A 26,504-nucleotide genomic window follows, 5' to 3' on the forward strand; every position below is an offset into this window, starting at 1 on the left:
GGGACTCCAGAGGTCCTGCACAGCAATTAGCTGGGGCTTGCTGAGAAGCCGAGCTCCCTCTCGCATCTGTGCTTTGGAAACAAGAGGTCTCTCTTCAGAAACAGCTGAAGCACAGGTGAAAAAGTGCCCAGGGAGGAAGTGGTTCAATCCACCGACCACCACGCCACTGCACCCAGTGCACAAGTGAGGAGCAAAATCCCGCAGGCACCTCCTGTTAAAGACATAAGGCATAGAGAGAGAAGGAGGGATCAAAGTTACTAACACGCACAGCCACACACGTATGCATAAAGATATAGGTTGGGTTTTATCTCGTTGAGAGTCAAAGCTCTGTACTTCATGGTGCAGAGCAAAGTTTGGTGGTTCTGGAGACCTTGGGGCTTTTACAACTTATAACTTGTACTTCTCTTCTTTACCCTCTCCTCTTTTTCTCTACTCCCCCCCCCCCCACTCCCCACGTGCCTTTCCCAGAACCACTTGCAGTAGTACTATTGAACTGCCTATGTCACCCCGCACCCTCGAATCTCTGATCCATTTTGGCAGTAATGGTGAAGGAGCAGAGGGGAACGCCAGTGGCCAGTTTGGTGAGTGTATGGTCCGCAGTGCTGTTTTGTTTGCTGGAAGGGGGCGGGCTCTGCTCTCGTGCATCTCATTATGGAAAGGACAGGTCAAGGCTGCATCCAGACTGCCCTCTAGAAGCAGGTTACTGAAACTTGAGCTCTCAACCCTTGTCAACGTAGATTCCACAAGTCCAAGTGCCTCTGATTTCAGTGGATCGTGAGCAAGCATCGTTCTCACGCACCCACCCTCCTCCCCCTCCCCCTCCTCCTGCAGCTTAATTCATTACCTTCCTGTTTTAATCAAACCACAGTTTCATGTTGCGTCCAACCCAGAGAACTATTGTCTGAGCACTCCCTTTGAACTAGAATTGCAAACCACAATTTGATCCCGGCCAGAAAGGATTCCTCCAATGGTCGTGTTGTTGTTGGGGGCTGCACTGCCTTCTGTGCTGCCTCCCAAGAGCTCCATAGCAGTGGTGGGTGGGAGAGGACAAAGGGGCGAGTGCGGATTTTTACCTTTGTGGAGTAGGCTACTTCCTACACCCACTCCATCCAGGTCAGCAAGTGATGTTATTAGAGTTCAAGGACATGTTACAGTCATGCAAAAATATTTGGGATGCAAAGCATAGCCATCAAGGGGTATGTCCTGTGGAAAGGGGAGAGGGGGAGAGATAAGAGAGGCCGTATCTGACCCTCAGGCCCAAGGTTCTCCAGCCTGGCTTTAAAGACAGTCTTTGCAAGCATAAGGCTAGAAGCTTGGAGATCTCAAGAAGTGGAATTCTACAGCCATATCTACAGTTTGTTTTGCTTATGCACGTCATTGAGGAACATGCAGAACCTTGAGCGTGCTGCAGGCTGTGAATCTGTCCTCTTTCCAGGACATGTTGAACCATCTCTGACATTGGCAGGGATCCCTGCTGCTGCAGCAACTGGATCACATCCATTCAACTCTCTTTCCGTATCTCCCACAGAGTCCTTGCAAGTCTTTGACATGGAGATGACCGCTGAAAGCGCCAACTCTCCCATGTGATTGGACTCCTCCTGGGCAGCTGATCGGTTCTGCATTTCCCTGGCACAAGAAACACCTTCTACTTCTTCTTGCATTGTCGGATGAGCCCAATCGGCACTCAATCTCTGCCTCAGCTGGAGACGTTTGATTGTGGGTCCGTTGTGAGCCGCTTTCGAATACACCATCGCAGGCAGCTCCTTGCCTGAGCTTGCGTGACTGGAGGGAAAGCCCTGCTTAATTTTAGATGGGCTTCCCCCCCCCCAGAAGAAAAAAAAATAGTTCTCCCTCATGTATAAAAGCTACTTGTATAAGGGGTGTTTCTGTTTGTCTTTGCTAGACCAAGTGCCTCTTCATGTCCACATAGCTGGCCTCCTGTACATGTTTGCTGCATGCCGCAAAAGGCTGCTTGTGCAGCTCACGCCAACTTCCAAGGTTTTTACCCAGTCTATTCGACAAGTCGTGTTGTCAAGTGTAGGCAGGAGGAGAAGGAAGAAGAAATTCTGGGGGTATCATTCTTAGATATTGGTGCAATTTTTTTCTGTTTCATTGCCCACATTAAAGCTCCATCCCCCCCCCCACTGGCCCACCTCTTTTTTTAAAAAAAAAAAACTTGCCAAAGGATGCGAAGGCAAACGTAGGCCTAGCACAGCAGCCGTTCAAGGTAAGATACCTGTGTTCCCCAGGGCTAGAGAAATGCCAGGGGCATTGGACACCTGTGCACACTTTGCACTTGGTTGCCAGCTCCGGAAATTTCTATTTTTAAAATAACTTTTCTTCCACCAGCTTTTGGCTAATTCCAATTTTACAGATAGGGAACGAAGGTTGTTAGAATTATGTGCTCACCGTTAACGGAGCAATCCGTGGCGGAAGTGGGGAATTTGACCCAGGTCACCCAAATTAGCGCTCAGTTCCCTCCCTCTCTCCCTCTCCCTCTCTCTCTGTCTGTCTTCTTAGGCAGGGCTTCAGGTCATTGGGGACGGCAGAGAGCTCTTCTCTTTGGCCCTTAAGCCCAGATGAGGCAACCAAGCTGAGTCAAGAGCTCAACTGCTAGATTCACACTTGGAGATCTGTTCACTCCGGTTATCTTTCTTTTTTTTAATTATTATTTATTGCACTTTTATCCTGCCCTTCCTTGAAGGAGCCCTGGGCAGCATGCAAACCTCCGCCCCTTTCCCCTCATCCTTTTATCCTCTCAACAACCTTGCAATGTAGGTTAGGGATGAGAAGGATTCCTCCTGTGAGGTAGATTAGTGGCAGCAATAGGCCTGAGCTTTCTGGCTAAGTCAGGCTTTGCACCTGGGTCTCCTGATTCTAGCCACTACACTCTCATCTTAGCTGTTGCGTTAGGAGCAAAGAGGCAAAAAAACCATTCCTGCCAGTGTCTCTCCTCTCCTCTCCCACCCCAAACCGGGCTTTGTTTGGCTTGCCCGTTTCCTACGCTTTCCCGTTTTGTAATACTCTCGGCTGTAATATTTTTTATTACTACCTGCCCAATCATTCTCTTCACCTTCTGGGGCTTAAGCCTGAGCTGTACCTGATGCTAGTCGGCTGTTGCTTGCCTGAGATAACAATTGACAGTCCGGCATAGGAAAACTAGAACCCAGATGCTGATAATCTAGTTGTAAATCTCAGCTGTTGGGCTTGTGTGAGTTCATAGAATCGTAGCCTTGTAGAGATGGGCGGGAACCCAAAGGCGTGAAGGAATCACAGCTACAGATTCCTTCTTTGCAGGGGGTTTGGATGAGGTGACCCTTAAGGTCCCTGTCAACCCTGCAATTGCCCAGTGGGCTCTCCCAGCGCTGAGAGAGAATGATGCAACAAGTATTTTCCAGTATTACTTAGAGGCGTTGGCTAAACAGGAGGCAGTTCATGGTCAGAGCTGTCAGACTGATCTCTTTCCCTACACCAGACTTCCTCAACCTGGAATGCTGGCTGGGGCTCATGGGAGTTGTAGTTCAGCAACCTTTGGAGGGAAAAGCAGGCCCTTGCTGTTAAGAAGAGAACTTGCCTCCTTCAGAAATGTCAAGCCTTAGAAAGTGTTCCAACTAGTGCAAAGCTGCCCTCATTCCAAAATAGCTTATATACCCCAAATTCTTAGTACCAAGCTTTACCACCGCCAAAAATTTCCTATTTTTTTCCTCTATAGCTAACTGCTCCCCAGAGCGTAAATATCTCAATAGTATGTTTTGTATATTTTATTGCTGTATCTACAGGCTTTAAACTTTCTCTTAAATAAATAAATAAATGTCCTTAACACCACATTTCTCCTGGAGATGAAGCATTGGGTACTTGGTGTGTTTGTTGAGCTGAGAAAGCAGAGTGGTGTGTGTGTGTGTGTGTGTGTGAGAGAGAGAGAGAGAGAGAGAGAGAGAGAGAGAGAGAGAGTCTGTTTGAAAGCAATTTGACTTGGAGATGAGATGAGTTGGATCTTTTGTCCAAATGCATAGATGAGGGGCTGGGTTTTTTTCTGTGCTGTGGGGCCAAAACTGTATTGAGGTGATGAGTGGAACCCTGTCCGCAGTTACCTGGATGTAAGTCCCATTGAAATTGCCAGGGTTTACTTCAGAGTAGTTGTATAAACAAGATTGAACTATTTGGTGCAGGTGTTAAGTTTTGTTCATTTAACTATGTTTCTACCTCACTCCATTAACTTTTTACTTTTTAAAGGTGGTGGAGGGTTTTTTGGAAGAAGTATAAATGAGTTTTTTTTTAAAGTGCTTTAGGTACACTTTTAGTAAGTTTTTTTGTGTGTGTACAGAAGGTTTGTGGCACATCCACACCACAGACTTAAACTGGTTTAACAGCCAGTCCTCTTCCCAGGGAACTCTGGCGATTTTAGTTGTGTGAAGGAGATCAGAGATGAGGGGAGATTAGGAGACCTCCCAAACAACTAAACTGTGCAGCCTGTATTTGTTGCTATGGGACTGAATTCCTCCTGAAAATAGCATCAGTCTGGAAGCACCCAGGATCCCACCCTTGTGTTTGTTGCATCATACTTGAAAAGGATGCCTCAAGTTTTTCATGCTGAAGCTATTCATGCATCCTGCCAGGTAGGGTCTCAAGTGCTAGACCATAAATAAGCAAACAGAGGTTACTAGCTTTTTTTTGGGGGGGGGGTTGGCACATTTGGAATTGTGAGACAATGCTATGGGTACCACTCCCTCTGGTTATTTCTCTTTTCTTAATCCCACTCCTGGGTCATTCTGTCCCAGGTAGACTGGTGAAATACACACACACACACAAAGTTTTTCCTTGGGGGAGGGGGCAGGTAAAAGATGGGTCCAGCAGAATAGTAGTGAGGAACCTTCTTTGGCCCAGATCTTTATCTCCCCTCCAGCACCATGGACCAACTTTGATATTTGAGACTGCACAGGTCTGAATACAGCACTGTAGCATGGGGCAAGGTACATGGGTTCTTGGGGGCAAAGAAAGAAACAGAGGAGGGTATCATTGATTCTCCCTGAAGGCATCTAGTTTGCAGGTGTTTGTGTTTGCTTGTCTGGAGATTTGCAGGTGGCCACTACTGGGGCGGGGGGGGGGGGGAGCGGGAAGCAGAGAACCTGTAACGGGGAAGTGTCACAGTTGTTTGGTGGCTATGATGCAAAAAGTAGAAAAGGCTTGATAGATTCATCACCATCACCATCATTTGTTATTTGTACTCTGCCCATCTGACTGGGTTGCCCCAGCCATGCTGGGCAGCTTTCAACAGAATATAAAAATACAACAAATAGAAAGGATGTCTGCCCCCCCCCCAAAGGTGTGATCTGATAAGGGGTGAAGCCCCAGTCTGGTTTATTATAAGTGTCTCCTTATAATAAACCATTTTCCCACCCCAATTTCCCAAGCTGTCATTGCCCATCATTTCTGATCTAGCAAAGCTGGAGAGGAACAAATTTTGTAAAAAGCGCTATTTTTGGAAGAGGTGAAGTGCTGCTCCCGTGTGGAGAGCTGGAATCACTGCAGCTATAATTTTGCGGTTGCTTCCAGGCAGACTGTTTTGTCAAGCTATAAGGACGGGCAAATCTCTTCTGTTTCAGTTCCTCATTTTTTCAACCTTAACATTCAGTTCTTCACGTTTGCATATCAGTCTGTGATTTACTTATTTTTAAAGAAAAGCCCTTGTCAAAATTCTTCAGCATTTCACTTCCCCATCATTTTCCTTACTCCCCCAAAACCTGATTTTCTGGGAAAGATGTGTATCCTGTCTGTCAAGAGCTGGTGTCATAAATAAATCACATAAAGTAAACTCTTCATTAGAAGAAACAAGATCAGCTCAAGAGCACCAGCCCAATGGGCACAGTAGCTCTTCTCAGTAGGTCTTGCCCCTATGAGGCAGTTGTAGGGGCAGTTGTAGGGGCTGGAGGTCCCTGCCTTCCCACAGCTGCCTAAATCGCCCCCTTCCAGGTTCTTCCAAGCAACCTGAGACTAGCCCTGCAAATCTGTGTCTGTGGGAGCCCAGTGGGGAGGGGAGATTGTTGCAGCAAGAAGGGGGGACACCCTGGCTCCTTCAGCAGCCTGACTTATCTCTGCCTTTTGCCCTGCAGCCTCCGCTTCTGTCTCTGATTCTGGACTTCTTTCTGCCACAGACTCCCCCTGCTCACCAAGCCCTGTTACCTCTTCAGCTTCTGACACCTGCTTCTCTCAGTCTTCTTCCTCTGACCACTCATTGTTGTCCCGCCACCAACTCCCTGACTCTTAGCCTTCTTCCCTTCGGGGTTCCCCAGCTGGTGCCTCCCACCATTCCTCTTTGTCTAGCCAGTCAATGACATCACCCTCTGCAAACCAGTCTGGTCTCGTCTTCCCTGAAGCAGGGTGGGAGCTCTGTCCAGACAGTCCTGGGGAAAGATTAAGCATTAGGCTGTTCTTCTTCCTTGTGCTGAATGAGTTTAATACAACTGCTATTGCAATTGAGCTTTAGCCACAAATGTGACCCGCACACCTAATAATAGTAGGAGGATGCAAAGCAAGGCAAGGAGCCCTTATCACTGCATACATGCCGTTCCCCAGATAAACCCTAAGGCGCCTGGGTTAGATGCAGAGAGGATGGGAGAAGGTGGATAGAGGGACCCCTGTTGCTGGTAATTTGTCACGAAAGCTACTCTTGCACAGAGGGGAGATGCCCTGCCATGCACAGTTCAGAAATGGCAATATCCAAAAGACTGTGGGGGAACTGTTCAACCTTCCCAGGACACTCTGGAAATGACCTTAAAAGCAGCAATCCTGGAGCAAAGGTCCTTGCTATGTGAAACCAGCGCTGGCATTGGATTGAAATGCAACCAATGACTCTTAACACATTATATGCCAGTTACCAATGCCAGGGTGTCTGTGTCATCAAAAACTGCTTTGTGAATTACTACTGCTCAATAGGTACTGTAGTCACCATTGGCTGTACTTTTCTGCATTTTAACTTCACATTTTATATTCCTGTGCACCCAGACATCTGTTTATGTATCTGCAATTTGGGATAAGGCTTTGTACATCTGATGAAGTGGACTGTCTGTAGCACATAAGAGGACAGCATAATAAGTCTCCTAGTCTTCAAGGTGCCTCAAGACCCCTTTATTGTTTTCTCTTCAAAAATGGCATTCCAGGGGGAAAGTAGGGCCAGCTGCCTCTGAGACTGGGAACAACCCAAGTCTATCCCTGTCCCTTCCCCCAGCCTTCTGTTCTCTTATTTACAAAGTTCATGATCTCCCTACAGACAAGGAATCTGGGGGAGCAGCATCAGTAATGAAAGGATTAACTGATCACAGGGCCAGAGGCTGTAGGCGGCTGTCCCTCTGTGTCACACACACACACACACACACACACACGGTGATAAGTAGTGCAGATGTCTAAGGTGCAGCTGGTGCAGAATGCTGCAGCAAAATTGCTGAAGGAGGTTTCCTGTCTGTGCTGAAAGAGCTGCATTGGCTGCTGATGTACCACTAGGCCAGGTTTAAGGTATTCCTATGGGCATGTAATGGCATGATCAACTTAGGGCCTCCGGGATCCCATTGCCTTGCATACTGCTGCCTGGTCACTTTGATCCTGAGGAGTGACCTTTATTGAGTATTGTCTTATGCTACTGAGGTTCATCTTGTATCCACTCAGACAAGGGCCTTGAGTGTGGTGGTACCTGCCCTTTGGAATGCACTTCCAGTAAATAGCAGGAAGGAAGGCACCTACTGGAATTTTGACACCTGCTTATAACTCACCCTTGTTAGTATACTGTAGACTTGAAATGATCCTTGCATAGTTTTGCCCCTAGCAACAAGTTTTTCTCCCAACAACAGGTCTTCCCCCAGCAACAGGGTTTCCTTAGCAACATACCGTATTTTCCGCTCTATAAGACGCACCAGACCACAAGACGCACCTAGTTTTTGGAGGAGGAAAACAAGAAAAAAATATATTCTGAATCTCAGAAGCCAGAACAGCAAGAGGGATCGCTGTGCAGTGAAAGCAGCGATCCCTCTTGCTGTTCTGGCTTCTGTGATAGCTGCGCAGCCTGCATTCGCTCCATAAGACGCACACACATTTCCCCTTACTTTTTAGGAGGGAAAAAGTGAGTCTTATAGAGCAAAAAATACGGTACTTATTAATTAGACAGACTCCAAAGGGGAGAGAAGTGATGTGGCTTTTACTTTGCTCAGATGGCTAAAGAGCAAAGAGGAGAAATAATTATCTGTTACATAGTTTTACTTTATTTTCCTTAGACCAGTAGTTGTATAAGTTGTAATAATTATTCAATAAATAATTTAAGCCAGTGGTTTTCACCCTGGGGTGCCTTGAAGGATGGTCAGGGTGTCGTGGGCAACACTGGCCTCTGTCCCTCTTTTCTTCCCTCCCTCTGATGCCTTCTTGTGTCTCTGCCTCCCAAGGGCTTGTACGGCTCTTTGTTGCAGCAGCCCTGGCTACAAGCTCCCCAGGTGAATGGTGCCTCTGGGGCTGGTCAGGGGGTGCTGGTTGCCAGGAGCTGAGGCGGCCTTGGACTAAGCAAGCAAGTGGGTGAGGGAGCCCAGCTAGCCAGTCCACCAGCCCTTGCTGTTGGGAATGGACAGACAAGTCCCAGGCCGCTGTGGGACAGTGTGAGAAGGCACCTCTCTTTGGGGCAGAGAGAGCAGCTCAGAGACCAGGGGTGGCATCAGTAGCTGCCCAAAGGAGGGGAGAGGAGGCTGAGGGAACACTTCACAATGGAAGATGTTCAAAAAAGGATGAGAGGCTGCCAGCTCTGCAAGCAAGGGGTGACACAACTGGGCTCCTGAGCCTCACAAGGGGGCCGCAGAAAACATGTAGTTGGTCAAGGGAGCTTTTAAACAGAACTGGAATGGGTGAAGAGTTTATTCCCATGTGGGAATTCACCAACAGATGAGCTGAACTGAGATAGAAGATTCTGGAAGAGTTTCTGGGTGACTCAGCTGAGTGAAAAAAGAACCCGCAAATGATTGGCATAGTGCTCTGGCAACCCTGCTCACCCATGCTTCCCCCCCCCCCCAGGAGTGATCTAGCTATGTTGAAGTATTAAATCTGATTTTTCTGGTGCATTTTGTATTTGTTTTATGGATGTAATTTTATTGCTGTTCACTGCCATGATATTATTATTTTTCTTAATCTGGGAATTTTGACTGAATGAATGAATGAATGAGGGCGCTACTCCCTCAGTAGCGCACAATTTGCTGGGGCACAGGCCATTTACTTCCTGGGGTATGGTGGTAATGTCTGACAAGGAGCCATCCTCTCCCTGAGGGCCCAACTCATAGGAGCCAGAGGAGAAGAGCCCATTTCACTCACTTTGCCAATTGCTACATTTCCCACATCACCAGAATAGCATGCAGAGATGGACAGCAGCCCAGCTGCAGTGAACCCCACATTGTTCAGAATGATTACCCAAGGCTTGAGTTGCAGTGAAAGTCTTAGGCCATGGCCATCTCTGGCTATCCAAGGGAGCCATTTTGGAAAACAGTTCTCGGAAGAGAACACCCTGGGGCTCACTGTGTTCCTTCCCACATCCAGGTTTCCTGCTCTGAGCTGCTCCCAGGCATTGGTGCCTGAGGTAGAAAATGTACAAACGGCAGCTTTCCTCAACTAACTGACGCAGGGCCCAATCCACTAGGGCATTCCCATCCACCCACTGCATTGGAATGAATAGGAGCTATGCGAAAGCATCTTAGTGCCCTTAGGCCACATTCACACCATTGTTTTAAAGCACTGTGGTACTGCTTTAAACAGTGAAAGCTTCTCACACAGAATTCTGGGAACTGTAGTTTAAAGGTATTGAGAGTTATTAGGAGGGAGACCTGCTATTCCCCTGCCAGGACTACACTTATCAGAGGGTGGGGTGTAATAATCACTGTCTCTTTACAGGGAACTCTGGGAACAGCAGTTCTGTGAGGGGAATAGGCCTTTCCTAACAACTCTCAGTACCTTTAACAAACTGCAGCTCTCAGGATGCTTTGGCAGAAGCCAAAGTTGCATGGGAATGCTTTACATGTAAGGTATGAATGTGGGCTTAATTCCTTTCAATGGGGCTTGCGCAGGAAGAACACCCCAGCCCATTGCACCCCACAGGTCCAAACTGTCTGGATCCTGCTACAATGCCCTCACCTGAGGCCACCCGAGGGAGAAGCTGCCTTGATTCACTGCTGCCTTTGCCTTCCTTCTAGAGTGGCCAAGGTGGCCTAGTTCAGAGGGCAGTCCTCTATGTAACGGAGGCCCCTATGGAAGCGCTGCCCTGGTTCACGTCCAGCTTAATGATAAAGAACGCTAAGAAGGGAAGGAAGAGCAAGCATTCGTTAGCCTGTCATTCGTTAGCCTCTGGCGAGTAGAGTAGGTCACCAGCTTACAGTCTTCCCCACTACGGTAAGATGTATTGTATTTCTATTTTTATTATACTAATGATTTCAAAGTTGGCATCTATACGTGTAAATTAACACGCGCAAATGCTAGGCACGTCTCTGTCCTCTTTTGTGGCTTTTGTTTTTCTCTTTGTTCATGTTTTTGTTCTGTTTGGCTGATAGGTAAATGGCCTTTTGATTAGAGACCAGATCAGATTGTTCCAGCTGATCTGGACAACCACTTCTGTCCCAGAGACAGCGGCCCTGTTTCCATGTAAAGCTGCCGGAGTATATCCAAACTAGTAAGCACAAAATGGCATGGATAAGGCAGGCAGAGAAAACCTGGTCTTCCTCTCTCATAACGCTAGAACTTGTGGACATCCAGGGAAGCTGAATGTTGGGAGATTCAGGACAGATAAAATAAAGTAACTTTTCATGCAGCGCATGGTTAAACTCAGGGTTGGGTTAAACCCCTGTGGATCCCCCTAGGCAGTTGAAATTTCAGGAGCCTCCCCTCATAAATGATCTCCTAATACATTTTGGTAATTTTCTTTCAAGATCAAATCAAGATGATTTTGATCTGTTGTCACGGAGCCCCTAAAAGGCGTGAGGGCCCATAGGCCAGTGCCTACTCTGCCTATTTGGTAATCAGACACTGGTTAAACCGTGGAACATGCTGCCACTGGAGGCAGAGATGACCACCAACTTGAATGGCTTTAAAAGAGGATGAGAGAAATTCATGCGGGATAATGCTATATCATTCCTATATGGGAAAAGGTGGCAACCCCGTTTAGCCAACAAATAGAGCACCACAGCTTAGCAACAGCTTTAAAAACAAAACAAGCAACTCTTTGCTTTTGCTTCTTTTCTTCTTCTCCTTTCTTGTTATTCCCACATACAAAATCCATCTGGTGACTCCACTTTGCATCTCACAGAGTATTTAAGACGCTTCTGGTTACAGTTCTTCTCAACTAAATCCAGGCGGTAAATGCTAAATGGGTCTGGGACTCTGCCAAAAACAAACAAACAAACAAAAAAGAAACCAGCTTCCGAAACCAGCTTTTCCCAAACAGCCCCACCTTCGCTGTGTTAACCAGTCACCCACGCTCTTGGATCTTTTCCATGACCCAGCTGAGGAAAAAGGATGGATTTCTCAGGACTAGACCTAAACGGCTTGGAAACTCACCAAGCACATTTCGTTGGACACTTGAATGTATTGTGCAATTTCCTAGGGCATTATGCAATTTCAGCCCTGCCGTTTGCCCAGATATACATGGATGGCTTAGATTTCATACAGTGAAAGAGACAAAGGCCAGGGGAAAGGGTGAGCTGTTCTATTTCCATTTTCTTGGGACCCTCCTGCCCGCATCTCATGAGTTCCTGGTTGCCATGGACCTCAGCCTTCCGAGAGATGGGCTGGAGTCTTTCTTTCAGGCACAAATGATAGCACACTAGCTAGGGAAGGGCCATGGTTCAGTGGCATAGTGCTTTTCTATGCCAAAAGTCCCAAGTTCAATCCCTGGCATCTCCAGAAAGGGCTGGGAAAGACTGCTCACAGTCAGCGTAGACTGCTAGGAACATAGGAAGTTGCCCTATAACCACCTGTGATGGGTACATGGTACATGTGTCCATGAAACTATTCCTCCATTGCAGGGGGTTGGATTAGATGACCCTCGTGGTCCCTTCCAACTTTGCAATTCTATGATTCTATGAAATATACAGCAGCTTGTTGTAGATTCCACAGCTTGTCTACATCTCTCATTGACTGGAACTTCAGCTGTTACATGGTCACCTAAGTCCTTCCCATGAATGTTAGCGGTTCTCTTCTTTGGCAATCACTCATAGCAGAGTAACATTGTCTTCCATGAACACGGTCTCAACAGTGAGTCCATAAGGTACTGTGATGGGCCAATTTTAGATCCACACATCCTTCCACAGTAGGGACATAGGTTTCCGTGTGGGAGTTGATCACAGTGAGGGTTTGCCAAACATGCCCTGAGCCCGGCCTTGGCTGGGGAGGGCGGGGTATAAATAAATATTATTATTATTATTAACTCGTTTCTCCTTTTCGCCCTGAGCTCATGCTTCTTCAAAGACCATGACACCTTTGGTAAAGGCTGTGCTCCAACTGGAGTGCTTGCAGGCCAGTGTTTCCCAGTTATCAGTGCTTATGTTACATTTTTTAAGATTTGCCTTGAGAGTGTCTTTAAACCTCTTTTGTTATCAACTGGTATTTCGCTTTCCATTCTTGAGTTGGAAATAGAGTAGCTGCTTTGGAAGACAATAATCAGGCATCTGCACAACATGACCAATCCAACAAAGTTGATGTTGAAGAATCATTGCTTCGACATTGGTGATCTTTGCTTCTTCCAGTACACTGACATTACAGTGGTACCTCGGGTTAAGAACTTAATTCGTTCTGGAGGTCTGTTCTTAACCTGAAACTGTTCTTAACCTGAGGTACCACTTTAGCTAATGAGGCCTCCTGCTGCCACTGCGCCGCTGGAGCACGATTTCGGTTCTCATCCTGAAGCAAAGTTCTTAACCCAAGGTACTATTCCTGGGTTAGCGGAGTCTGTAACCTGAAGCGTTACTGCTGGTAGGGTGGAACGCAAGGAGACCAGCAGTGTCATGATGTGATGGGACTCGCGACATGGCAGGTCATGATGTCAGGACATGACATTGTGATGTGACTGGATGGTGTGTTGTGTTACGACATCATGTGCTGTGTCACAACTTGGCATGTCACTCCATGGCGGGTATCACACCATGGTGCGGCGTGATGTGACGGCTCACGACATCATGACATGGTGTGCTGTGGCATCGTGACGTGTTGTGATGTGATGTGTTGTGCCATCATGACATGACGTGATGCGACGTGATGTGATGTCACATTACAATACATTACCTTTTCTTTTTTTAAAAAAAGCAAAATCTAGCATAAAACAAACCAATAATGGAAAGCAGGTGTGAAATATCTGCACTACCAGCCTGCCCAGTGTGGACAAGCAAAACACTATTGAGGCCTTTCAGGGCTCTTGTGCCTTTAACAAAGAGAATCCTGTTTGCCAGTGTGGCCTCTTTTGTAGCTTTCTGTGGGTTCAGGCTGAGTGATAAATAGCAGTGAATACCCTCTTGCCTCCTGAACTGCTCCTGCTAATTTCCCCAATTTCAGTTTCTGTTACCGTGGGAGGATGAAAGGCTTTAATTGCTGAGTTTCTCTTCCTCTTCCTCTCCGCCCCCCTTTTTTTCTGAAGAAATGCCATTTTTCTGTTAAATAATGGAAAGAAAAGGCAATGCAAATAAATTAGTAATTAAAGTCACCCCCACAGAACAAAAGCGGACTGGAAGGCAATTAAGAGAGGTTATTCAAGGGGCAATTAAGGGGCAATTCTTCATGCATCCCTGACCATTGCTCAATATATTAATATAAAACATAAGAGGAGCCCTGCTGGATGAGACCAAAAGCCCTTCTAGTGCAGGATCCCACCATGGCCAGCAAGAGATGCCTGGGGGAAAGCCTGAGCATGAGACCAGAACACTCTCCCCTCCATACTTTTTCTGATCAGAAGCGTAGGTGCCAGCTCCTAGGGGCCGAAACACTTTGGGCCTCCTCAGTGTTGTTTTTGAGGGGGCCGCACATCCTTTGTCAGGGCAAACGTGGAGACGGGCATGGAGTGATGTCTGTGTTTTTCAGAAGATGGCGCCTTTGCTCAGAAGTAAGCCCTTCTGGGTTCAATAGGGCTTTCTTTCAGGTAACCAGATATAGGACTGCAGCATCAGTCTTTTCTGAGGAGGTAATTTTTGAAAATAGTTTTTTTTTTTTAAGGCTCAGAAACAGCTTCTAGTGTGGGTTCAGCTATCTGCAAAGGCTTCACCACAACCATTGTTTTCGACCTTCAACCTTGCCCTCCTTATTTTCTTTGAGCAGATAAAAAATGAAGAACTAAAGTTGCGACTACGTTATAAGCTGTGTTTATGTTAAAGATAGTAAATATATATCAAATATATATCAAAGTACAGTAGAAGAAGAGTATATTAAAGAATATGTCAATATCAGAGAAGAACTGAGTCATATGGGTGGGAAATAATTATATGGTAAATAAAGAAAGCTCATCGTTCTATAAATCTCTCTCGTTGATTATTTGACGTTTGCCTCTAAGATGTCAATGTCAACTAGAGCAATTTCCCATATTTTCTGTACCCTTTCTTTTAAAGATGAGTTTGGGGAATAAATTGGGAATAAATTGTATACCTGCTTTTAATATACAAGAGCAGTTTTAGGACTTCCTTAAGTTATTGTATCCTGTCATTTCCTGTAGTGTGTTTAAGACCAATGTCTGATTTTCATTTTTACACTTCCACAAAAATGTGTAGATAATCTGCTCTTCATTTCCTATGCCTCCAACAAAACAAAACAAACTGGTATATCTTGTTTAATTGATAAGATGTAAGGACCACTGATAAACAGACTTGAAAAAAATATCTCTTAGATTTGTGCTTATTTCTATTTTCGGTATTTATTTTCAAAAATCTAAGTCCATTCTGTTTGTACTATAGTCATGTTACTGTTTCTCAAATCCCCCTGCATATTGTTTTATATAGGGTTGTCAGTTGATCAGTCTTTATATTGGAAAGGAAGAGGCATATTCTTCACCAGAGAGCCAGTGTGGTGCAGTGGTTAAGAGCGGTAGATTCATAATCTGGGAAACTGGGTTCGCGTCTCCGCTCCTCCACATGCAGCTGCTGGGTGACCTTGGGCCAGTCACACTTCTTTGAAGTCTCTCAGCCCCACTCACCTCACAGAGTGTTTGTTGTGGGGGAGGAAGGGAAAGGAGAATGTTAGCCGCTTTGAGACTCCTTTGGGTAGTGATAAAGCGGGATATCAAATCCAAACTCTTCTTTTTCTTCTTCACTTACCACCCCCACCCCCATCACCTTGGATTATCACTAACTATTATGTTTTCAAATGTGGTGTTTTGCAGTCCATATCTTTCATTTGCTCTATGCCAAAATCAAAGATATTGGAAGAGTGGAGGTCTTATTTGATTTAATAAAATGGTAGCTTGGTCTAGTGAAACTACCATATTTTTCTGTGTATAAGACTAGGGTTTTTAAACCAAAAAATAAGGTTTAAAATTGGGGCTCGTCTTATATGCAGGTAGTGCTGAGAGGTGTTTTCTTAATTTGGAGTTCTCCCAAATAGAGGGTGTCTTATATATGGGGGCATCTTATACACGGAAAAATACGGTATATAGCCATGTTTTAGCCAGTTGGCTAAATGTAAATGCATTATCTTTAGTTGAGGCCAAATTAATTAATTTACCACTGAATGTAGTTGCTTGTCTGTGAAGTGATTTATTAATCTGGAGATCACGGGGTTATGACAGAGACAGTTTCTTATATTATTCCATACTTTTCAAAACAAGATTTCATTGAGGAAAGGCATGTGGGTGGAGAAATAAGCAGAGAAATCTGTATCATTTAGTAAAATCCATTTCATACTTGGATTTTCTTTCCTTCACTACAGCTTTCGCTAGTGGCCCCTGGTGTTGTTCAGGCAGGGAAATGGAAGCAAAATAATCTGAACTAAGTACAAGGCCACAAGGCAACAGTCAAACAGAAAAAACTTGGCAGTCTGTGAGTTGGCTGCCTATCATCCTCTGTACAGAAAGCAAAAATGTGGGGTGGGGTAAGGGAAAGATGCTCCTCACCTTTCCCACATTTCTTGGAAGAATACTAGTAAATTGAAAAAGTTCGTCACATGAGCTAGCCAGGGATTCATATTCACACTGTACGTATACACACTATACGATTGTACCTTGGAAGTCGAACGGAATCCATTACGGAAGTCCGTTCGACTTCCAAAATGTTTGGAAACCAAAGCGTGGCTTCTGATTGGCTTGCAGGAAGTTCCTGCAGCCAGTCAGAAGCCACAGAAGCCCTGTTGGGCGTTCGGGTTCCAAAGAACATTCAAACTGGAACAGTCACTTCTGGCTTTGCAGCGTTCAGGAACCAAAACGTCTGAGTACCAAGGTGTTCGGAATCCAAGGTACAACTGTATCTGTGTGTGCTTTCACCAATGCTTTGCGTAAATTATTTGTAGGGTAGGTGGGTTGGAGGGGAGCACACACTTTGGAATTCCCTGCCAATTGACATCAGGAAGGCACCTGAACTCAGTCTTTTTGGGGCCTGCTAAAAACATTCTTGTTTAGGCATAGATGGGCTTCTAGAATTTGGATATGTGTTTTAATCTGGTTTTTAACTTTCCAGTGGTTTTTAATTATTTTTGAAGGTTTTAGAACATAGTTTTTAACTCTCTCTCTCTTTTTTACTGGTAATTTCATTGCATTCATTTTATATGTTGCTTTGAGGTTTTTTCACAATTAAGTGGTGTATACAATTTTATGGCAGTGGGGGCAGGGAGACATACAGAACTCTCAAGTAACTCCTCAACCCAACCTAACCCATTTTAGCCAGATCCTGCCCTGCTGTGATCTTCTAAAATATTGGCTACATGGACCACTCAGGTCACATTGAAATCCAAACACTGGACCCAGGGTCTTTGTGCCAGTCTATAAACTCCCCACTGACAATCTTATGGGATAACTAGCCTCATATAACCAACATGCTTTAGTCTATTTAAAGCATGAAGGGGATAATACCATAGAGTCAGCTGTCCTGCCAGGCTTAGCTATGTCCACTTCCCCTCATCTTGGGAGGAACTAGGTAATCAAGCCTTGGTTCTCCCAGTCTACATGTGAACTCTGGCATATAAGGAGCTCTGAGCTGCTGCCTCCAGCTGCATGGCTTTAGCAAGCCTCTGTTGAGTTCCAATGCCAACAGTCTAGGAACAATTATCACTTTCTGGCAAAGCCAAGTTATATTGGCTGTGCAACATTCTGACTGATTTATGGAAAAGCACATGAACCTGACTTTTGAAGAGTTTGAAAGTAAATCAATTTTTAACTTGCCAAACACATGGTTTATTCCCCTATGCTGGAGGAAGAGGGATGTTTTAGAACTCACAAGGGCATATTTTGAAGGTCTAGCAGCCTATATTTCCATGCTTTACTTGCTGCATATTTTGTTATTTTAAATATCTACAGAGGTTTTTCACCAAAGAGTACTGGTCCCAAACTTGAATCCTGGCATCCAGAAATTTTTCTTTCGGTATCTACCTCTTTTTCCTTTGCACCAACTAATCTCACAAATATTCTTTGCCAGTGGGGCTCCTGAATGACTGTGTCTGGTGGGAGAGAGATTGGCAAAGGTTACCCTGGCAACTGGTCACATCAGCCAGCGGGTGACAAGTACACTGAGCCTCAGGCAGGCTGTGCCTTCTGTATAGCCGGAATTAGGAGCTTCACCTAGTGAAGTGGGGAGGCAGCTGTTCAGTTAGTCACCATTTGCCTACAGCCAGAAAACCATCAATACCCTTTGTTAGCACCTGCTTTCCCCGCAATGGATTAACTGGGGGAAGAGGTGCAAAATGGTCTCACTTCCTCCAAAGTAGCCTGCAGGAAAGTTTAGCTAAGGCAGAGCCCATCCTGTCAGTACCTCAGCCTAATGTAGATTGTGAATCCTATGCAACTGAGATTTCAGTTCAGTTCATATGCAATCGATATGTAGCTCTCCTGTTTGTAGCTGAAGGAGTATCTCCAGATTTAGAGAGGAGAATGTGTGTGGGGGAAGGACGTGGGTGGTGCTGTGGTCTAAACCATTGAGCCTCTTGAGCTTGCTGATTGGAAGGTCGGCGGTTTGAATCCCTGTGACGGGGGTAAGCTCCCGTTGTTCTGTCCCAGGTTCTGCCAACCTAGCAGTTCTAAAGCACGCCAGTGCTGTTTGAAAACATGTGGCGGGAAGGTAAACAGCATTTCCGTGCGCTCTGGCACTCGTCACGGTCCTCTGTGCGCCAGTGGAGGTTTAGTCATGCCGGCCACACGACCTGGAAAACTGTCTGTGGACAAATGCCGGCTCCCTCGGCCTGAAAGCAAGATGAGCACTGCAACCCCCTAGTCGCCTTTGACGGGACTTGACCATCCAGGGGTCCTTTACCTTTACCTTTACCTTAGTCGGAGGAGAACACTGCATGCACAAACCCGCTCACCCTTTTCGTGCGATGGCATTGCAGGACAGAGGAGGCTTCACTGGGGCCCTGACGAGGGAATTCAAACTGGCTCTGGCCTGCTCCCTGCTTTGGCAAATGGGGCTGCAGGCCATGGCTTGGACTGTGCTGGGGGCACAGCCGATGGTGGGCTTCCCTCGGATCCACCCCCTTGCTCATTTAAGCAGCCAGCACCTGGGGCTCAGCCTGTTTGTTTCTGCGCTGGGTTTCCCCACCCACCTACCCTTGGTTTAAGCTGATAGTCAATGACGTTGTTGTAGCTACGGTGGTTGCTGTTCTTTAAGGGGCCCGGTAGGAATTTGCCCACCTGGCTAATTGGCACTGACCTGGTGGTTTTGCCTATCTCATAGCGATTGTCACAACTGGTTGGGCATTGGGGCAATCCTTTGTTTTAGATGGAGAGGAGGTTGTAGTCTTTGCCTGCCCCTCCAAATGCTGGGGTATCCCGTTAAACGGATCTGGGGGGAGTGGCCATGTCCGTGTGCCCAGGTGGGGCCAGGCACTCCCCCAAACGGCAGTCCCTGTGGGGGTCACCCTAATGGATGTAAGTCTTAGGAACCCCCGCCTGGACTGACCACGCCAGAAGTATTTAGATTGCCACTTGCCCAAACCAAACCTCTTTCATCTGTATTCAATAAAGTTGTGGCCTGTTTTGACCCAAAACCAGTTTCTTTGGTCTCCTGTTATTTGGGTTGGGGTATGGGAAGTCTGATGCCTGGTCCTGCAAGTGGGAATTAAAGGAGGCCCAACCCTCTCTTGCTCCCAATCCCTGAACCAACAGGGAAGCTTGCAAGCCAAGGGTCCTCCCAGCCTGATCGCTGCTGCTCTTCACCATCTCCAGCATCATAATATGGGCTGAGGTGGCAGTGAGTCCTTCTGAGTCTAGTATAACTACTGGATCCTCCTAGTTCCACTGCCCAGTGCAACTAATGGCTTCTGCTGGCTCTTCTTTCTGGTCAACTTTTTTTACCTGGAGCAGGTGCAACTGTTACAGACTGCCTGAACCCACAGAGCTGCTGGACTTGGTTGCTAGAAAGGTGCACGGAGGACCACAGGGGTCTGGTGTTGGGTATCATAAGCTGCTTGCCTTTTTCCAAAGTCTGATTCCCTTCCCTGCCTTTTCTTCAGCTGAAGTGAACACTTAAGAAAAAGCTCTTTATAAATACAGTGGAACCTTGGTTGTTGAACGTAATTTGTTCCGGAAGACCGTTACACTTCTGAAACGTTCAATAACCGAGGTGCAAAGGGCTGTCAGCAATTTCCATTGAGAAAACTCAAAAACATTCAACGGAAGCCATTTGACTTACGAGGCACGTTCAAAAACGGAAGCATTTACTTTTGGGTTTTGGGCGTTTGGGTTTGGAAATGTTTGGCTTCCGAGATGCTCGGAAACTGAGGTTCCACTGTAATGTAAAGTAGAAAAGCTAAAGTATCACTCTTACTCTTACTGCACATGCAGCCCACGGCCTCACCCATACCTTATTCCCATTTTACAGATTGTGAGGAATAAGACTGAGGGGGATGCAACTTGCCCCAAAGCCATACCATGCTAGGGTACATCTTTTCACCCCCTTAATATGGCCAAGCTGATTCTGCTGGTTTAGACTTGGTGATTGGCAGGTGGCCACAGATTCTCTTGTCATGATGGAAAGCCAGAAAGTAAAAAGAATGGAACGGACACCGTTGTTGTCTTTGCAATCTGGGGCATTCCAACAATGCAGCAAAACAGGCCCTATAACATGGTGGTGGTGAAATAAGGACATGGGTGTGACATGTCTGAGAAAGCTCATGTTCTCCAATACTCTGTTTTTCCCAAGTCCAAAACAATATGATGTGGGAGAGATCAATGACCGGAGCTCTCAGTTTTATTTTGTATATAAAATTCAGTTGTGCCTCCCACATTCAGGTGCAAAATAAGAATGCATTTGTTTACTCAGGCTTTGGGAACATAACTACTTTAATTGTTTGTGGTGTCATATTTTAATCCTTGATTCAAATCATAGGTTATGCTGATGCTTTAACTATTTCATTATGTTCGTATTCGCTGGTTGTTGTTAGCCACCCTTGGCTTCTGCAGGAAGAAAGGGTGGGGGCGTGGGAAATACAAAATTGAAACTAAATAAAATAAATGTGCAAAGAGCACTTTTTTATCTAATCAAAACTGTACCCCCAGGCATCTCTGTCCCATGGAGGGGAAAATAAAGAAATATTGGATTATTTTGATTAGGAAAACGCTGCAGGGGAAAGCCCCCCCTCACTGCTAACAAGAATTAAAGAAACTCCTCCTCTGATTGCATCTCATTTAAAAAGCAGAGTCCAGAGATCCAGTGACATATCCCCAGTTTCATTTGGCTCACAGTTTTTGTTTCTCACCTTTGTGACGTTGCTAAGGACTCAGTTATACAGCTGCAAATAAAAAGCTTTACGTGTGTTGTAAAGTGCATTATGCAAATGTGACACTAGACGGCGATGATGAGCTATGGTAAATTCAATATATATTTTCAAACGTTTTCTTAAAAAAGCATTTTCACGTTTTTTAATATGTGTCTAGATTCCACCTAACTTAACATTTTCAATGCTTTTTCTTTTTTTAAAGTATATAATCGGCAGAAAGATTGCCAACAGGTCAGCAATGTTATCTGTGCTATTTCTAAAGCCTTTCCTTAGTTTTCCTAAAAAGCAAATAGCCACCCTAGGCTATCCGGCTCCAAACAAGAATTGTGCAGCAGCTGGAGTCTCGGAACTGAAACGCACTTGATGGAAGCAGCAACAGGCAGTGGCAACAGCAATGTCCGTGGCATGACCCCTGTTCCAGATTCCACCCAGGGGGCTCTATGCAATAATAAGGGCAGCGGGGCGCTGGAAGAGAAAGCATATCACTCAGGCTTGGATCCTCAGGCAGTCTGCGGCACAGCTGGGACGTAAACGGCTTAGTGCATTCACAAAAACGTGTTTGGCAGCAGGAAGAAGTGGGAGTATTCAAGGAGGCTCATTCTCTTTCTCTCTCTCTCCGCCTGCCCGCGCTGTCTCATCTCTTGACTAAAGAGGTGGTTGTGCTTTAGAGGGTAATTGCAGGTACCGTTTAGAGGGAGAAGGGTTACCATGAAAACTGTCCACTTTAGTGCTTCCGATGCTGAATGAGAAGGGGACAGCTTTCTTGGAAATCAATTAGAGATCATCAGCACCCTGCGGTCATGTAACGTAGCTTGTCTTCTGCATTTCACGAGCGTTTGCCTTGCCATGGCTGCGTTTTAGGCCCGCGTTTATGTGAAATGGTACTTTTAAAAACAGAGCAGGGGGCGGGAGGATACAGGTTTTGCCACCAGAACGTTAGAGAGGAGTTGTGGCAAACATCTGCCTGAGCCACACACATGGAAAGCTACTTTCAAAGGTTCTGGTATGATGTATCCCATCAAATAACCTTTTCTCTGTTCCAGACCCTCCAAGTGTCCCTATTTTTCAGGGACGTCCCTGATTTAGAGAAGCCATACCGGTTTCTGATTTGATCCTGGAATGTCCCACTTTTCCCTAGGATGTCCCTATTTTCATTGGAGAAATGTTGGGAGCTATGGAGTTATCCGACCCCCGGGTCGTCTGAAGGCAATCCTGTATTTTATTTAATGTTTAATGTTTCATTGTGTTTTTTAGATATGTTGGAAGCTGCCCAGAATGGCTGGGGCAACCCAGTAAGATGTGTGAGGTATAAATAGTAAAATTATAATTATGGAATGGGATGTCCCTATTTTCATTGGAGACATGTTGGAGGGTATGTTTTTCTACTACAATTAAAATGCAGTTGGTTACTGGTATTTTGCCAGTCGCTGTACAGAGCCACACAAACAAGTTGCAATGCAGGGTATTTTGCAGAACGGTCACGGCTCCTTCCATCCCAGAAAATGCATTTTCCATATTCAGGTGTCCTAAAATGTATGCATATTTTTTATTTTTGCCATACAAGCTATGTAGCTGTTGGTATCAACCTCTAAGGCTCTGTGAAGCTCAGGACCAGGTTACTTGAGAGACCATGAGAAATCCCTCATATACCAACTGTGTTCCGTGGGAGAATTTCTCCTGCAAGTTCCAAAGACCTCAGAGGTCTACTCCAAGGTAACTTGAAGCAAGGCTTTTAGAGTTCATCTGTTTGTTCTGCCATTTCTGCTCACCTATCTGTTCTGCCATTTCTAGACATGGGCTTGAGAGGTTTTGCTTTCATTCCTCCACTTTCCCTGGGGAAAACCTGCTGCGTGCTGCTGAATCAGAATAAATCTCAATTGGGTTTTCCGCAGATTGGTGTTCCAATTCAGCAGTAGACAATAGGTTTTACCAGGGGAAAGGACAAAAGAATAATCTCTCAGACCCATGCTTAGAAATCACAGGATAAAATGGAAGAAATCATGGGACAAATGGAAGTGTGCCTGAGCCCTGATTCGTGTGGCTTCCTCGGTTCTGTGGAACAGCATTCCCATCAAGATATGACAGGTGTCCACTACCTGCACACTTTCCGGAAACTAACATAGACATGTTTCACATAAGCTCTCCCAGCTGGGTGACTAGGTCTCTACTATGGGTGTCTCATTTTAATTGTTTTTCCAATTCATTTGTTGTTATTTTCTGTGTTGTTTTCAATGACTTATTCTTAGCTGTCTTGTCACACAGTGTGCACACTATGTTTTTAAGCACATTAAAACACAAACACACACACACTTTCCCTCAAAGAATTATGGGCACTATAATTTACCTCATCACAGAGGAAAAATTCCCAGCAACACTTTAGCAAACCACAGTGCCCAGAATTCTTTCAGGGCGGAAGATGTGCTTTTAAGGTATAATGTGTACACAGCCATTGTGTACATCATTGTGAGCAGTATCTGTGGAAAGGTATGAATAAGTAACACCAGTGCTTTTTTTCTGGGGGTACGCAGGGGTACACATATACTTTTGTCCACTTTATTTATTTATTTATTTATTGACTGACTGACTGACTGACTGACTGTACTTTTGTCCACTTACTGTATGTATTTATGTTGGCCATGCAAGAACCTGCTGCCTGGATGCAGATTTAGCTTTGAGCTATGCCAGCAACTACCGGTAGTCCTCAAAATGCAGGAAGTGTTGCACTGCTGCTATATTTTAAAAAACAAAATGCATGCATGCAGCTGGAGGAATATGTGTTAGGGCAGCAGATTGTGCTCCAGGAACCAGGCCAAAGGGGACCAAAGGTTCCCGGTCTAATAAGGAGGGGGGCGAGTCCCTGAGACAATCCCATCCAGTGACTACGCAGGGACAGAATGTACTGGACGTTTGGTAACAGGAGCTTCCCAGTTCTCCCCCCACCCTGCCCCCGCAGAGTACTGCACTTAGCAAAGGATGAGGAAGTCGCACAAGTGATTTTCTGGCTCATTAGCAGGTTGAAGGGTCAATGGCCCAGCCAGACTCTCACATCACATGTTCATCGGTTCATTATTTGCAGATTAACCTTTTCTGAACTGCCTTGGTGCATCTAGCAGCCAGAGGCGTATCTAGGCTGGACATGGGGGAATTATTATTATTATTATTATTATTATTATTAATAATAATACCCCACCCATCTGGCTGGGTTTCCCCAGCCACTCTGGGCAGCTTACAACATATCTAAAAACATAATAAAAACGTAAGTCCTTAAAAACTTCCCTAAACAGGGCTGCCTTCAGATGTCTTCTAAAAGCCAGATAGTTGTTTATTTCCTTTACATCTGATGGGGGGGGGGCGTTCCACAGGGTGGGCGCCACTACCGAGAAGGCCCTCTGCCTGGTTCCCGGTAACTTCGCTTCTTGCAGTGAGAGAACCAGTAGAAGGCCCTCAGAGAAGGACCTCAGTGTCCAGGCTGAGCGATGGAGGTGGAGACAAAAGTTGCATCTCTGGCTCGGAGTAGCAAGGAGCCCTTCTGCATGTTGCTCTGGGCATGTGCCAATACAGCTCCTTGCTAGGTACACCTCAGCCAGCAAGCCCCTTGTATTCACAGGAGGGTGATCGCCCCACAGCCTGTCTAGATGCTGGAAAGTGCATGTGGAGGAGAGACATAGCAATTCTGCCTCAGTGTTGCACTAGCATTAGCCACATCAGCCTTGCCAACCTGGTGCCCAGCCAGTTAGGGCTGATAGGAGTTGTACTCTGAAATATTTAGAGGGCACCAGGTGGCCAAAGACTACATGAAATGGTATCTCTATCCACATAATGGTGGAGGCGGATGAGGGCCTGGGTACCCAAGGTTGAGAAAGACTGGAACACACACACACACACACACACACACACACACACACACACAATAAATAAATATGGAATTCCAACTGATTCTTGGTGGGATCTTGAAGGATTATTTCAAATCTGGAAAATAATTATGAGGTGGAATTCTAGAAAGACGCTGTTCTGTGAAAAATAATTGTTTTTGCAGTTGTGTGTGTGTGTGTGTGTGTCCCCCTATTTCCCCCAAAGCATCTGGTAGCACATGCATCGCTTTCCTACTGCTGTTTCTGTCTTTCCATAGGTATGCATAAGTCCTCTGAACTGTGCAGAAGTCAGTCCAGAATAATGACAGCAGCTCCTGTGAGTTCTGGCTCAAGCTTCTCCCATTTCTCTGTTCTCTGATCCAAGGGAAACTGAATACTGTGGTAAGGTGTCTATGTTTCAAATGCGTGACATGAAATTGTGTCCGTTCTCCTCACCCTTCCTTCCCACAGAGAAACGCAGTTTCTGTACGTAGGATGCAAAAAAAGCGATTATATCATTACTGTAGGTATTATTGGTAGTAATCGTTTCTTTACCATACACACTTTTTCAAACTGCTTCTCAGCACTTTTGTCATTTTGACAGCAATTGCTGCTACTAATAGTGAAAGTCCTTACTATATTATTTATAATTATGTAATGCGCTCAAAAAAAAAAACAGGTGGTGAAATGGCCATCACTTTCATCTGTTTCCACACACACAAAGTTCCTGGTATACAATTGGTGGGTGCTCCATAACGGTGATGGGGAACATGCAGCCTCCAACAGCATCTGGGTTGACCACAGGTACCCCATTAGTGAAGATGGGTACAGATTCAGCCCTGTCTCTGCAGGTTATAGCTAACCCATGAAGCTTCTCACTTGACCCACAGAGTAACACATGCGCACTGTGTGTTCTAATGATTGATGTTTTGGTCTACACCTAAAACAGATGTGTGCATTTGCTGCATTGTCATCATGTACAGAGTCGACCCCCTTTCCCCCCCCCCCCTAATCTACTTCTCCTTCAAAATGTAAACAGGTACTGCTGCAACACAGCCAGAGGTGACATGAGCATGATTGGAGAACATATAACACATTTTGACAAAGGAGCGCAGGACAGATTGGATTTTTGGTGTGCTTGAGGTGTTTCTGCAGCAGTTAAAGGAGGAATCTTTGAGAACAGTTACTGATCATAGGAAATAAATGGAAGAGTCCCTCCAATGTGTGGGCAGAGTTAGTTCAGCCTTGCGGGAGTTTCTTCCTGTGTTGAAGGCAAGGAGGATAGGGGGGAAAGTATCCATTCTGTGGGTGAAAATGATGTCGTGCTTCATGCTCTTATTAAAGGGGGCATCAGGGTTAACTCAGGCCCCCCAAAACCAAAAAAGTGGCCAGCCACCATTGTAAGTGCAGACATACTTGCAACTAGTACAGGATCACAACCAACCAGGTTTTGAACCATGACATGCAGTGCAGTCTCCATCCAAATGACAAGAGACTTGCCAATAAAAAAGATAGCGGTGAGAATATTCCTGCAATAATAACAGTTGCCAACCCATTGTGTGCCAAAAGAGGGTAATTACAGTGGCAGCAATGCTATGAGTGTCGATAAGATAAAGAAAATTATTCTAAATACTATGTGTTCTTGTGGGGCCAATAAAGGAAGGCAAGCATGGGAGAGTTTTACAGTGTGAAACTGTAAATCTCTGGCTTGCAGAACTCCACCTTGCATCCGCAACCTTGCTGCGATGTACA

General features: G+C 45.6%; 2 protein-coding genes and 1 long non-coding RNA gene across 9 annotated transcripts in view; 2 read left to right on the forward strand and 1 right to left on the reverse strand.

Annotated features, from left to right (window-relative positions):
• The window catches only part of STAT3 (signal transducer and activator of transcription 3), a gene marked incomplete at its 3' end in the record, with an annotated part of 40,631 nt that extends 36,804 nt beyond the window's left edge, over positions 1–3,827 (forward strand). For all 7 annotated transcript variants that reach the window (XM_083469683.1, XM_083469686.1, XM_083469684.1 and 4 more), the window contains 2 exons: positions 469–581; positions 1,529–3,827. In XM_083469683.1, the coding sequence (XP_083325809.1) occupies positions 469–581; positions 1,529–1,587 (172 nt within the window). The remainder of the gene's footprint in view (positions 1–468; positions 582–1,528) is intronic.
• LOC310690900 lies at positions 317–9,907 on the reverse strand. The gene is made up of 2 exons (XR_014518266.1): positions 9,021–9,907; positions 317–6,401 (listed from the first exon to the last, which is right to left on the reverse strand). It is a non-coding gene; the product is annotated as an uncharacterized lncRNA (long non-coding RNA).
• Positions 9,908–9,948: 41 nt separating this feature from the next.
• LOC310690538 (signal transducer and activator of transcription 5B) overlaps positions 9,949–26,504 on the forward strand; it is a 92,324-nt gene continuing 75,768 nt past the window's right edge. Inside the window, exons 1-2 of the mRNA XM_083469664.1 lie at positions 9,949–10,404; positions 25,031–25,154. The gene's annotated coding sequence lies outside the window, so the exon portion shown is untranslated. The remainder of the gene's footprint in view (positions 10,405–25,030; positions 25,155–26,504) is intronic.

Source organism: Podarcis liolepis (genome assembly GCF_965112155.1).
Source record: "Podarcis liolepis genome assembly, chromosome: 13".
Lineage (NCBI taxonomy): Eukaryota > Metazoa > Chordata > Lepidosauria > Squamata > Lacertidae > Podarcis > Podarcis liolepis.